The 15,332-nt window shown below is 37.6% G+C and overlaps 1 protein-coding gene across 1 annotated transcript in view; it reads right to left on the reverse strand.

Moving 5' to 3' along the window:
• LOC107080743 (inactive tyrosine-protein kinase 7-like) overlaps positions 1–10,946 on the reverse strand; it is a gene marked incomplete at its 3' end in the record, with an annotated part of 29,870 nt that extends 18,924 nt beyond the window's left edge. The window contains exons 1-3 of the mRNA XM_015368950.1: positions 10,633–10,946; positions 1,188–1,290; positions 903–1,087 (exon numbers count right to left, since the gene is read on the reverse strand). Coding sequence (XP_015224436.1) covers positions 903–1,087; positions 1,188–1,290; positions 10,633–10,852 — 508 coding nt within the window. The remainder of the gene's footprint in view (positions 1–902; positions 1,088–1,187; positions 1,291–10,632) is intronic.
• Between the last annotated feature and the right edge of the window lie 4,386 nt (positions 10,947–15,332).

A 15,332-nucleotide genomic window follows, 5' to 3' on the forward strand; every position in this document is an offset into this window, starting at 1 on the left:
GTTTTATATTTTCTCTTTTAACATAATTTCATATAATGTGTGATTATATTTGGTCTTACACGTTTGAACATGTGATTTTCTTGGATTTCTTTTAACCAAACCCCTTACCTATTAATGGATTTAAAATAAATTCATAATAAAAAGACATTAAGGCGTCCTTTTTCATTTTTTTCATTTTTACTCCATTAAACGTGAATAATTCTGATCAAAATAAACTTAATACCAGAAAATGATATCCTGTGTGAATACATAAAAAGCAGTTTTCAAACCACCATTCTATGAATTAATGGAAGTAAATAACCATCAAACCAACCAGGCAACATGGGAAATAAACATTTTTTTTGTTTCATTAACCTACAAAAACCAGGCCTGTTTTTTTAAGCAGCACCTTTCTTCCAACATGAAGTAGGCTTAAAGACAAAACCTAAAAAATACTTCAGAAAAGGAAAATCATGCTGCCAGTCAAAATTGGGCCTGAAAACTGAGGAAGCTATGAATTCAGCATTTTACCTATAAAGTAGAACAGTCTGGCTTTCCATTTCTTTTTTTTTGCATCTCTGAATGGCTCTAAAATAACATGGAGCTTTGGGGAGAGGTTCAAGTCAGGGTCCATTTTAGAGTCACTAATATGGGATGATTTAAAACAATTCTGGAAACAGTGGACCATTATTTCCTTTAGAAAAATAAAGATAAAAACAAACTCACTGGGCATTTCTGGCAATGCTGGAGCAGCCATGATTGACAGTTAAGCTTGGTTTATGCTTGACCCTTCTAAATAACATAATTTCTGGCTTCCACAGCCTTGAAACGTAATATCTTTGAGATTAGTAGTTAATGCTCTAATTTTGTTTTTTAGTGCAAAATGTCTAAAATATAATCTATATGAGAATTAACATATGCACCTATGATAGTGAGGGTGAAGTTGTGGTTGCTGCAGACGTGTCCAGCTGCGTTTTTGGCACAGCAGTAGTAAAGGCCGCTGTCGTCCAGACTGGCGCTCTGAATGGTCAGAGTTCTCTCTTTGTTGTTGATCTGATGGCTGCTTTCAGTCAGCTTCACTCCATCTTTGAACCACTGGCAGGTTGGCCTAAAGGGGAACGAGGGCAGAGGGTCCACAGGTGAGGTCAGGAGAAAAAGGTGAGACATGTTCTTCATTTTAGATACCTGCTGTGGAAGGGAAGGCTTACCGTGGGTGTCCATCGATGTGGCAGCGTAATGTGACCGTGGTAGAGCTCTCAATTTCCCCATCAGAAACCGGCTCCTTCAAAGTCACACCACCGCTTTCCAGCCCTGCAAAGAAAAACAAAGAGCTGAGTCCAGAAGGAGAAAAAAAATGTATAAAGTGGTCAATCTATCATCTGTTAACACAGGAAACGCTTCGACACAAATGGAAGCAACAGCAATGAGCAAAATGGGAAACATTATCACCAAGACAACTAGAGGCACGGCAGCGAGCAACAACAGCTCTAGTTCTGTTTACATCAGCGTACCGCTGCTCTCTGCAGAGTGAGATGGGCTTTAACCGAGGCTGTTAAGGTGAACGCAAGCAACTAGACAAAAAGAAATATATCATCTGAACGTGAATGAAAACTTTGAAAAGATTTGAGACTCGGAAAATTAAATAAAATCATAAAAACTTCCTGATAAAGCAAGTCTGGACTTCTACAGAACGTTGGAGATAATGTTCCAGCAAATGCACAGAAGGAAAGGATGTAAACTTGATTAGCTGTGCTCAAGTGATGGAAAAAGAGGGGAAAGGAAAGAAAAAAGGAGCTAAAGATGGTGAAGTCATTTGTTGCAAAGAATAAAATGTAGGCAAGGGGAATAAAAACGTTATAAATTAAATGCACAGTGGAAAAGATGACCCAGTCCACTGGCCTATTTATATCAAGCATGCAAAACTCAAGGCAGCGATCTAGTCAAGTATCCTCTCCCATTCATGTCCAACGAGGACCGACTGTGATTCTCATCGGGCACCAGAGCTCTCATCTCCTTATCAAATAAAAAAAGTATTTTCCTCTAGTAAACCTAGAGTTGTAACAAGAAACTAAAATAACACAAAGGTTATATCAATCTGAGTGAAAAACAGACCAATACGGTAATATTTAAAGCAAATTAAGGAAGCGCAATGTAAAAAAAAAAACTATTCAATTTATCGAGAAAGAAAATAAAACAAAAAAATAAACATAGACAGCTTATTATTTTTGCTTAGTTGCATTTACTGCACCGTGGAAAACCCAAGAGAGAGAATACCTCACAAAAAAAAAAAAAATACTTTTCTAAATATGTGTAAGCCACCAAATGAATCTGTTTTCACTTTAAAATCTAAGAAAAACATGCAATTAATTCAAACTGTAGATGGGCAATTTATCAAATACATATAATTGCATTTAGAGTTTTCAAAATACTAAAATGTCTCACTTTTCGATAGCATGGGAGTAAAATTTGCCAAATAATTAAAAGGCATGAAACCATTTATTAACATGAAAAGGTCGCTTGTGCTTTTCAATCTAAACATGAAATGCACTCAAATAAAACACAATTTCACAATATTTTTAAGTTATTTGAGTTATTTTATTTCTTTTAATGTGCAAATAATAAAGAAATTGAAAATTAACGATTGCAAAAATATGCAAACAGTATCAATAGCATGCCAAATTACAGTGTTTGATTGCCTAACTGCATATCAATGTGCAATACCTCCTTTGCAAAGGACCGCTTTAATAAAATATATGCAAGACCATCACATTACAATTTTTAGTGCAAGCAAATAATCTATATGTTTAAGCCTGAGTGAAGCAGACTGAACAACAAAGAAGTCTTCTCTTTTGGTCCCAAACAAAATACAATCCCACCTAGCTGGATTTCCCCCTCTGCGCTTCGCTTACTGTACAAATATTTACATCTTCCAGCAAGTGCAGACAGTAGCTAAATGTTATTTATGCCCTTAAGTAGAAGCATGAAAAATGGCAACTCTATATGCTGTGGTGTTGTATAATCACGACTCTGTTAGAGTTCTTGTGCATGCACACTGAGCATGTTTTTATGCATCACATTCCACTGGAGTTCAGATTCATTCCTACGGCCAGTGGCTTGATGGTACGCTGGGATCATCTATGAAATATGCATGGCATGAGCCAACCTGAGACAGCAAAGGAGAGGAAGGAAAAGCTCCCCTCTGAGGTCAGATGGGGCGTTAGAGGAAGACCTATCAGAAAGAATTACAGTCCAACTTGGCAAAGCTCTGCACCCTGAGGTATCATAGCAAACCGGCTCTACGGTAACAAGGCCTCCATTCCTGTTGTTTACCTCTGTGACTGAGCCAGTCGCTGCTCATTAGAGCCTTCTCAAAGCAGATGCCCAGTAACGGTGTGAGCACGCTCGCTCTGCTCTCCAACATGTGTCGTTTAAGGTGTGAGAGATGAGCGGTTTGTGTACAGACGTGTTTGTGGGGAGTGATACACAGATAATGATGCTCTGCCCATAAACACGCCTGCAGATGTACTCAAATTATAACAATGCTTCAAGATAGCAATTGGTTGTGTTTCTTGTCCAAGGTCAACAGCTTTGACAACTTTCTGAGAGGGAGGAGGATAACTCTGCTACTAGGACCCGGGGCCAAACACTTAGACAGGCCTGTTATTGGTGCAATGAAAGCAAGAGGGATGAGAAAGGGAATCAGAGACAAGACAGTGGGAAGCAGAAATTATTTGAAGAAAAAAAAGACTGGATGAAAGAAAAAGATCTCTTGAGAATAACTATTGAGTGCCCAGCAGAAGTATTTCTAGCCCGTTATGCCTTGTAAACTGGTACGTATTTACTAGGATTTTTTGTGACAGGGTAAAGAAGCACATGGTATTTAACTGGAAGGAGTGAGTTGCCATTGAAAGGAGGAATTAAATGAATTCTTGAGTATATTCTTATTGCAGCAAGACGTTTTTTTTACTATTAAAGCTCCAAGTGTCTTTTTAGCATCCCACTATCAGCTTTGCCCTCTTTTCTAGTTTCTGATTAAATCTTCATCCAACAGATTAAATTCTTTCCAACCAGTTGTAAAACTTTCTCTTCTCAACAAAAAAAAGCACATTTAACACCTCTAAGAATTTCTGATTAACATTCAATTGGCATTTTACACTCTAGGTCTCATTTTGTCTCAACAATTTTGGCACCAACGTTGTTTCATTGCAGGTCACTTTATGTCACATATCCCTCCAACCCCCAGCAAAGCTCCATTCACAGCTCAAATTTCTTCAGCTGTCATCTGCAAACAGAAGGTACTCTTTCATAATCTTTTTTTTTTTTTTTATCCTTGTAATCCTCTCAGAATGCTTGACTAACTGTTGGAGCGGGCCTGCCTGCTAACGCCATAATTAGGGGTGTATAATTATTATGTTGGAAGGCAGAACAGGAAGCGGCATCTACATGGGATATCTGTGAGGCCGATGCGTCACTCATTCATAGGTCAGCATTCAGTTGAATAAGGGCTACTTTTATTCAAAGAGGTGATTTGTTGCCATGGCAAAGGGTCTCTGCAACAGTAAAACACTGTGTGAACGTTGTTACCTTGAGAGGAAATGGGAGGATTTGACTGACAGAGCCATATGTGTGTTCTTATACTGTAAACATTAACGCAGCCTGAGTAATCTTAACCAGCTGTTCAGAAGGATCTGATTTTATCAGCTGTGTGTGACAGAAATCCTCATGTAGAGCTGAGGGAATGCAGGGAGTAAAAACCATCATCAAGATCTATAAAGTCTGATAGGAGGCGGAAAGGTGGAGCTGCAATGGTTGATTCTGCTTGTAAAATTAAGGTTAAGAACATTTGCTGCGTGTCCAAAGCAAAGAAGATGCCCTCATGTGTAAACAGGGATGCACTTTCAGATTTGAACCTAAAAAAGCATCTGATTGCTCACATTATTTCAGTTTTGGCCAGCATCCTGTCAGAGACGCACGCAAAGTTTTGCCTGGAGGAACAACTAATGTGGTTCTGACAGAAAGGAGCCGGTGACCGAACAGAACAAAAGGGTTGAGGACGGGGGCTAAAACCTCTATTAGAGAAAACAGAGGGGGGGATCATTTCTACCCCCAGGAATAGCCCACCCACCAATGAAGGGGAGATGAATTAACTCTCACTCCTCGGTGGGGGATGGGCAGCGCTTCAGGTCCAGATACAGTGCAGGCGGAGCACCCCCACCTCTCCTTACAACCTACATTCACTGCCATGCACGCAAACTTGCATACGCATCAGTGAATGCTCATGAAGGAGAAAAGCAAAGGGGGACAAACATTAAAGCTGTACAGGGTTTCATCGTCCGATTAATGCATGTTGTGTAAATATGGCACACTCTGTCAAAACATGGTTGGATCCTCCCACAGAGATGATGGCAACTTGTAGCATAAAGACATGACTCGCTTAAAAGGGATTCCTGTATTTTACTACATTCTTTCAAATTTATCTTTTCCTGGAACACCCAGAACAATTTTTTAAAAAACAAATATTTTAATTTATTGGGAATTTTTCCAGTAATATGGGGGAAAAAATCTTCTTCCCTTTCATATATGTGTAAGAGCAAAAAGAAAAGGCCTGATAACCGTCATCAATAACAAGTTTTAATAAAGCTTGTTAAAGGATATTGCTGAAAAGAATCTGCAGAAAAAAAAAAAATCTAGATATTTTTAACCGAATGCCACTGAATGCTTCTATAAACCTTGACAATTACAAAAAAAAACTATTAGTGAACACCATTTTCTTTACAAACCAAAAAAAGCAGTACTTTTATAAATTTAGCACCGATTCTTCACATTAATTTTGCACACGTCTAATCAAAGCATTTTTATAATAGGGCCCTGATTAAATTTTAACTTCTTATTCATGGTATGAATAGTGATGGGATGTAAGCTGGGTTGAAAAGCCAATTTCTTCAAATCACTTCATCTTAATTTAACATGCCCTCATTTCAGAATGATGGTCAGGCTTTGCATATAATATTTGCTGATATAACAAATATAAATTTGCTCTTTTTTTTCACCTTTTAAAATTACATTGAGAGTTAAAGAGAAACTGGAACGGCCAATATAGCTTCCCGTCTGCGTGATCTCAACCTCTCTGCTCGCTGCATTCAAACAGCTGAAAATGTTGCTGATCAATTTTCTCATTGTCATGTTTATGAAACAATGGAATGTATAATTTCTGTCAGTTTTGTCCATAAACACAAAACCAATTAGAACAGCATGGAAATGATCAACAAGTCATATAAAAACAAAGAGCAAACCCGCTGAAGTTAGCATAACATTTCAGCTATTTCCTAAGCGTGACATCACTGTGAGCTGGAGAAAAACCGCTCTTTACTTTGTGGAAACAGACGTATCTTAAAATTAAATATCTTAAGCTAAAGTATACTTTTCCTATTCTATTAAATGTAAGCATATTAAAGGTGTCCTGCAGAAAGTCCAGTTAAAACTAAGATCTCTTGTCAAAAAACTACATTTTGTCCCACTTAACTCACGTTTGGAAGTGTGTTAAGTGGGACAAAAATCAGGAAGTTGATGTAAAACATCTAAAAGTGATAAACTAGAGAGCTTTTACACATATAGGAAACATTTATTGTTACTCTAAAGTTGGATAAAACTATATGAAAAAAAACTAACTATAAAGAAACACTTCTCATCTTGAACGCCTCTGATTAGGGGACAAAATGACAATTAAGAGATATCTATTATTTAAACCCTGAAATCAGCAGGGTGTGCATTTAATTTTTTTTTAAATAATATATCAAATATCTTTTCATAATCTCATTAGAGATCAAACATCAACTGTATATCCTGAGGGTGTTAAATTTGTGCTGTAAAAATATCCTAATGATTCATTGTGGATAAATTGCATGCAGAGATTTTGATAGTGTTTTTTTTTTTTAAGCTACAAAACATTTGGGCAAAGTTTCATCTCTAAGAAAGAAAAAAAAAGAAACAATTTATGTTATTTAAAGTTCAAGAGATTTTCTGCATTTGACAGGTCACACATTTTTAAGAACTGTGAAATGGTCATCACAATATTGCTGTTTAGAACATACCACTCACAAAGGACAAGGGGTGAGTATTGGCATGGGTGTTGCAAACGATTCGGGTCACAATGCGCTATTATCACTATATTGCAATATCACTATTAGTGTTGCGCCGATGCCATTTTTTGGCCCCGATACAGATACCTGATACCTGGCTGTGCAGTATCGGCCAATACCGATACCATAATAATATAAAATAATTGCCATCATGGCTTTGTCAAGCTGCTGCCTACCTTTGTGAAGCAGGAAAAATTCTAATACAAAGTGAATCCAGTAAAACTTTTTATTGCCTACCTGGAATGTGTGACAATAGTTGAATAAACTTATGGCTCTCAAAATGGTATCGTGCCCTATTTGTTGGTACTCGCCAATACCGATACCACCATTTTAGGGCAGTATCAGGGCCCCATCCGATACTGGTATCGGTATCGGATGCAACACTAATCACTATATTGCCATATTTTTTCCAGCTATCAAATTAAATGTATAAATAAAAAAAACAAGTTCTGTATATATTCAGAAGATATTGATCATTTAGATATTTTAGTATCCATGTTGATTGGGGGTTGAATCAGTCCACATCTTCCACAGTGTTTGCCTAAACTAGAGATATGGCATCGTGCCGCACAGCAAAAGGGCTCCACAGCGCTATCTGCCAGAGTGGTGGTGGAGATTTAACCCATTTTCCCTCATTGTTTTTAGGTAAAAATGTTTTTGTTTTTTGTTTTTTTAATCAATACTAGGAACTAAAAGATCGATATTATTTTGGGCAGCTGAAATTCCTGATGTATCCGCAAGCAAATGTTTATTTATAACTTTAATTTTTCCAGGTAAGAAATCCGTTGTGATTTTGAAATCTGTTTCAGAAGGATGTCCTGGCCAAGATGTTCAAGTTGCAAACAAGTCATTACATGTACAGGGATACAGCACTGTAAATCATTACTTTGGCTTCATGTGACTTAATCTTCATTAGACAGAATGCTAAAGCTTACTTAGCGGTGGCGACATAGTGATGATTAAAAAGGAAGAGAAGAGAGAAAGTGTCAGAATCAATATTCTTGTCATAATTTCCAGCAACAGCATTGCAGTTCTTTTTTTCTGCCATCCTACAGGCCTTCAGAGAAAGCATATTTAACAAAGTGGGGTTAAGAGTTTTCCTAGTGGTTTTTAACCGTTATGACACTTTGATCTTCTAAACTTTAGCATGTAGCAAAATAAACAGCTGATTTTATATAAACTAAATAAAAACCTTTTATTAAAAAAAAAAAGACTTCTTTTAAACATGTGGGAATAATGTTAAACAACCTTACAGACAAATGCAGTTTATTCTGAAGAAGAACTGGCACTTCCTGTCTAACTTGTTCCTTTAAGGTTTTAATCACTGGCAGTGAGTCAGTTGACATTTATTGACACAATGGATGATCTGCAGGTCTGACATGGCTGCAGCCATCTTCAAATTCAAAACCTGACACTCCTCTCTGGTCTCTTTGAGTAAAACTAAGCATTTAAAGATGGTCTTCAAAAAGAACAAAAGAAAAGAAAAAAAAATCTTTCAGTTCGTCTCCAGTATGCGAAGAGAGGGAGGTCTGGACTCGCATCTGTTTCTTTAATCAGTCTTTGAACAAGTATCATCACTGCAAAGGAAAACCTCCTGAAACCATCTGAATGTAACCAAAGAGGAGAACACGTTCCAGATGGAGACATTTTTCATCCTGTTTTCATTTTTTTATCCCCTTTTGCTGCCATCTCTACAAAGATTCAAACAAACAAAAGGCTTTTCAGCACCAACTGGTACCCGAAGGCTCTGTGTTATTTATCCCACAGAGAGCCTGGTTCAATTCCCCTGGCATCTTCTGAAACAAGGAGAGCCACTCATGTTCAGTTATGAGGTTAAACTAAATTAAGAGGCTGCTGTGTCTCCTGTCTAAAACGGGACAAAAAGTTTACAAAGCAGCAGAGTGAAAGAGCCTGAGCAGAAAGGGGCAGTAATGAACCAAATCTAAATAATTATATAGCCAGGAGGTAAGTTGCACTCGCCAGTGAGTTCTCGACAAAAGGCTTTTGAAAGTATATGGGAAAAGACAGTGTTACACAACAGGGAGGAAAACACAAGCAACGAGAAACACATGGTTGGTGGCGCATGTATCTAGTTTCCAGTAGAGAAAAGGAGCCAGAAAGAAAAAAAAGCAACAAGGTGGAAACATTCCTCCAACTCATAAAATCCGTCATCTAATATGCTGGCTTTTGTTCAGTTTTTTTTTTTTAAACCAGACACTAAAGGCTGACCTGGGTGCCATTAAATACGTTACAGAAATGTCCATATCTTATGTTTTTTTTTTTTTTTTTTTTTTACATTTTGTCACATTAAAACTATGCATTTCGTACGAGATGCAGAGGAAATGGAAAATGTGTGGAAGTAAATGCTCAGATGAGATGAGATCAACATTTTGATTTCTGGCCATCGTGGAGAAAGCCATTTGTGGTTAACAGAAAAAAACAAACAAACACAAAAACAGCTAAAGCCCGGCGTACACTGTTCGATTTTCAGGGCGATTTTCCAGTCTTGCGAGAATCTTTCGTTCGGGCCGACTTTCAGCCTGATCGTGCGTCGTGTAGTGTACAGGGTGTACAGCGGCGATCAGCCTCTCCCGACCACTTCCCCATCAGGAATCATGAGGTCAGGAGAAAATTAAACATGTTATATTTTTTCCAAACATGTAAATCAAAAAACATGAAAATCAAACGTTTAATTTTCTCCCGACCGTCTGGGGTAAATCACTCAGTGAGCATGCGCGAATAAAAGGATTCTTCTGTAAACACAGAAGCGTGGCATTGATGCAATGAGTGAAATGTAGTTCTGTCTGTAAAATTGACAGACCGTAGTAGCCATATTGGTTACAGCCAATTCATTTTTCCAAATACGTTGTCGCTTTTTCTTTTTAGGGCTTTTAGCACAAAATTGCACAAATTTCCAAGGCAGCGCGTTTCACTCTAGTGAGCTTAATATTCCTCTTATTTTTGTTTGGCTTCCGGATAGATGAGTCAGAGCAGCTCCATCTCACTGCGGAGCCGAGTCCAACGTGCTATTTAGTCGTGAAGTGTAAGCAGATAGATCGCATGAGAGCTACGGGCCGAACATAAATCTGCTGCTCACAACGACTGAAAAAAAACGCACAGTGTATGCCCGGCTTAAGAGATCACATCATTCCCATGGTGAGACACAGTAGTGGTAGGATCATGCAGCGGGATGCTTTTCTCTGAACAGGAAGCTGGTTAGAAGATGGATTAAACTAAACGGAGAAGGTTCCCTCACCAAAAGGACAACAAAACTAAATGTATTACCAGAGCTTTAATTGAAGAGTCTAAATTACTTTGCTATAATGGTCCAGTCAAAGTAAAGATCTTAATCCAATTAAAAACTGCTGACAAGGCTTTAGAATTGCTGCTTGCTTTCAAATATGACTGTGCTGGAGGTTTTCCAGCTAATAGAGACATGACAGAATGTAAATTAAAAAAAATTTGAGATTTCCCTCATTTAAATGCATTCAATATTAAAAGAATAAAAACTCACATTTAATATTGAAGGAGGCCGTGGTGGACAACAGAAGTTCTCCAGTAGCAGAATTTGACGCCCGGCAGCTGAAGTTTCCTGCGTCCAGCTGTCGATCCACCGAGATGAACTTAAGGTTGCTCCCCTCTTGAAAGCGCCTCTCTGTGTTTTTCAGACGGCTGTCGTCTTTAAACCAAATGTACGTGATGTTGGCCGGATCGCTGACTTCGCAGCGCAGCATGGCGCTGCGGCCGTGCAAAGCATCCTGGGACTTGGGCTCCTTGGTGAACTGGAATGAAATGGCCTGAATGGACAGAACTAAAAAAAAGAAAGAAAATGGAGAGGGAGAAAGATAGAGGAAAGTAAATGACAAGAGGATTAGGACTGGGCAGCTGTTAACATTTTATAGCTTTTTTCCATTCATTAAGCATATGCCACAGCAACCACTTAGCCTTGTGGAAGAATGTGATGTTGAGACAATAATGACTTGGCGTAAATTATTATGTTGTAAAACCATCAGACTCAACATGGAGGACGGTTTTTACTTTCCTAGTCATGATGCTTTGGTTTGAGCGGATAACATCACAGTCGTGGATGAAATTAGATCAGGAGATGTGAAAAACAACCCGTGTTCTCCTGCTCTCTTAAAACTTATTTTTACTTCATGATCCTATAAACAGGTTCGGTCTCGGCTTCATTTACTCCTTTTAGCCACATCTAAAATTTAGATAATAGGGGTTGTGTGCAGTTTAGAGTAAACAGTTTTTGATTTGTACAATATTAAAAATAGCTGATCTCGAGAGGATGACATGCAAATAATACATTTTCCTTGATGAGAAAATCTATCATTAATAAAAGCTCTTTTTGTACGTTTAATGTGCTTACAAATTACTCAGAATACATGGGAACCTTTAATGCCGTCAATTTCTTAAGTATTCCTTAAAAAAGTAATAAGAGGATAAAGTGCCAGTGGTTTTCATCAGACAGGAAATAGCCAAAAGAAAAGAGCTAACATCCTAAACTGCTAATATATGTAGTCAGAGCAACACTTTTTAGATGTCAAACAAGCAGAACTCTAACAAACAACGTTACATTAATGCATAAAGAGTATCAAGGAAAAAGGAGCAAAAAATAAAACAAAAAAGTTAAAAAGTTGACCATATCATAACAATAAGGATACCAGAAAAAACGGCCTTTTCTCTCCTACCATCACAAACATAAACCAGGAGAGCTTGCTAGGCCCAAATATGATTTTTACTGCAACAAAGCTTTGGTCAGACTATGAAAACATCACTAAAAGATGCATGAGGTCCGCACAAACAAATTAAAGAGTCCTGCATACTTACAAAGTCCAACATTTTTTTCAGTCTTCATATTCAAGCATACCCATCCCTACATTTCTCACGAAAAATACGTTCATTTTCCACACTTTCATTGTAATTTGGCACCTTTCACCATTTCTTCCCTCACAGAGCACCAGTTAGTGAGACCAACAGAGCAGCTGAGATGTTGTGGGTCTTTGCGACTAGTTGCTCTAAGCAGTGTGAAGCTGTCAGCTTTTGCCTAGCGAGTTTCATCGGCTCGGTTTCACAAATAAAACAGTTCAGTATGAATAATCGCTCTTGTTAGAGACATCACACATGTGGTTGTAAAACCTTTTTTTCTGTGCACCTTTCACACAGACATCCGAGGACATGTCTGCACAAGTAAAGAGGACTTTTAGTATAAAGATAAAAGCTCCTGAAGCCAATAAAGCTGTTATATATGTTGTTATACTTAACAGGTTAGGGCTGGCAGTTAAATAGCTATATATCGCGATAATCATATCAACATAAAGTATGTCTGATAAAACCTTCAACATCTCCACTGAACTTCAATCCTGGCATTGAGGGTGATGCTGTTAGAAGAAGGGATTTAGCCTTTCCTCTCACTGCCAAACTAAGCAAAGTTGGTGGTAAAGCTGACCTATTTTTAAAGGTTAAGGGTTTAAATCGGGTTAAGGTTACAATATAAACCTGGACCTCCATTGTCCTTATTTAAATAGGTAAAAACTAAATTCTAATCAGTAATCCTCATTATGAGCCAATATGAAAGGCTTATATGGTGAAACGTTTTTCAGCCAAATGACAGGTCATTGGGTAATACACTAGTGCTGTCCCATAAAAAAGGTAGAAAAATAAATCAAGTTCACAGAAGAGAAAAAAAGGCATTTGCCTGATATAAAAACAACGAAGCACCAAGGAGTAGATGTAAACATTAAATTAAGTAGCTTTTAAAACACTGATTCTCAAAAAAGAACAGTGAAATTGTCAATATTTTTGTCGCTGTAAGTGTTTTATTATGGGTGAGCCTACAGCTGAGCCATTTAAAAACAGAAGTTTAATCTGATGTCAAACAAAAAATGTAGGCTTGAAAAAAGGCTCTTGCATGGTGGAGTAACTGTGATGCTATGGGCTCATTTTAGCTGTGAACAAAGAGCATTTTAAGCTCTGGTGAACAGAGAGAATAACGCCTGAGTGGGTCGGCAGGATGGCAACAACAAAGCAATGGGTTAACAGAGAGGACTCACATTTAGAAGCCTTTATTTGCCAAATCCAAACATTCTTCAAAAACATTGGGTAAATCGAAAGAAAGATGCTCAAAAAAAAAAAAAAAGTACTTTTGCCCTTGGTTGCGTTTGGTAGAAGATGCTGTGCGCCTGTACCAGGACGTTACAATGCAAGCCATAATAGACTATTTGTTAAACCATGAGTTTCTAAGTACAAATCTGGTATCAACATTTTCTCCCCTTCAGACTTTGAAAGTGCAACGTTTGAAAAATGGGTTAAAAGAGGATCTGAAAGCGATACAGCCATCAGAACTTCAAAGAGAAGGTCTACTCTGCCTCAGAGCAGTGAAACGGCACAGATCCATCAGCTACATACCAAATTACTTACTGCAAAGCTTTTTACTTGGATGCTGACAAAGGCTGCAGTTTTGGCAAAATGAACACAAAGCAATTCCTTTTATCAAGTTCCTTTTATCAGATGAAAAGAATAAAATGGCACCACAAATATTTTATAATAAACTTTTCTTGTCGCTCCGACTACAATGCCTCTTGGTGTTTGAGCAACTGCCAGAGGGAACTGCTCATTACTATAGTTTACACTGGAGGGATAAGCATAAACATCTAGTAGGAAGTGAAATGTTCTGATTAAACTGCACAAGAATAATGTCAAGGTTTGATTGATTATTCTAATAAAAGGAAGCAAACATTTTAACTGCAGAAAAGCAACTTGTTATGTAAAGAACATGAAAAGAAATAATATAGATGCATATTTTCCTTTGTTTGCAAGCAATAAACAGCAAGGAAACTTGAATATGACTTAAAATAAAAGGATAAAAGGGGGCGCTCCTAAAGAACTTCTATGACTCTGTTTTGGCATCAGCCATCTTTTTTGGAGCTGTCTGTTGGAGCACTAACTCTAGCTGGATAAGCTGATCAGGAAGGCCAGCTCTGTGATTGGATGCCAGCTCTGTGATTGGATGCCCTCTGGAATCAGTGCAGGAGGTGGGAAACAATAGGATCCTAATTAAATTAACAGCTCTGTTGGATAATGTCTCCCACCCCGAGCATGAAGCTGTTGCAGAAGTGGAGAGCTCCTTCAGTGACAGACTGCTGCACCCTAAATGCACCAGGGTGCGTTATCACAGATCCTTCCTCCCAGCAGCTGTAAGACCCTATAACCACCACTCTTCGCAATAACCTCAATAAGTTTTCACATTCATGCAGATTTTGCACAGTTTCTATCTTAGTCAGTTAAATAACATGCTGCTGTCATTTTGCACATCTCTGATGTTGCCATTTTCAAATTTCATTACTGTAAAAATGTCCATAGCTTTATATTAGTAGTCATTTATTCTCCAGGTGCAAATGTTTATATTGTTAAAAATACTTTACAGTACAGTATTTTATTTATCTTTTAACTACTCACTATTATGTTATTCTTCTATTCTATTTCATTTTAAAATACGGTTTTAGTAAACTCCAGTGGGAAACTAAGTTAGAGTAAACAATACAAACCAAAAGAGTCAATAACGTTTGAGCTTATCCAATATAAAATTAACATTAAAGCCACAACATTTCTCTGGTAAATATTTTTGGTATTTTATGTGATAAACCAACACAAGGGTTACAATAGGTTTAAATTTATAGAAAAACGATAGATAATTTTTGCATAATTCTAATAAAGTCTGTTGTACAATTCAGTCTCAAGCCAATACCCTTTGGAAGCAGCTTATGCAGCTACTGCTGCTGGTCTTATTAGGTCCGTCTCTACCAGCTTTTCACATCAAATCGATGTCTTAATTTTATTGAGAAAAGTCTGAGCTCAGTAAAACTGAATTTAAAGCAAACAAATGTCAATTTTCCACTCTTACCTTTTAAATTGGGTAAATTATTTTAAGTGAAGTCAGGAAAGACTAAGGTCTTATAAACCTTTCCACTGCTTAGACTGCTGCCTCTGCGACCCAGCCCCGGATAAAGCAGAAGAAATGAATGAATGGATGCTTTGTTGTAGCTGCTTTTTTTTTCTTTAAAGAAGAGGTTTATTTATTTATTTTTTTTGCAAATATATCTATATATTTTTTTACAATTCTATTGAAAAAGCATCATGCACAGGTTGGCCATGATAATGCCTTCATAATGCTTTGAATTGTGATTGACAGTCGGCTCGGAGACA

Source organism: Cyprinodon variegatus, unplaced genomic scaffold, assembly GCF_000732505.1.
Source record: "Cyprinodon variegatus isolate N-32 unplaced genomic scaffold, C_variegatus-1.0 Scaffold2274, whole genome shotgun sequence".
Classification (NCBI taxonomy): domain Eukaryota; kingdom Metazoa; phylum Chordata; class Actinopteri; order Cyprinodontiformes; family Cyprinodontidae; genus Cyprinodon; species Cyprinodon variegatus.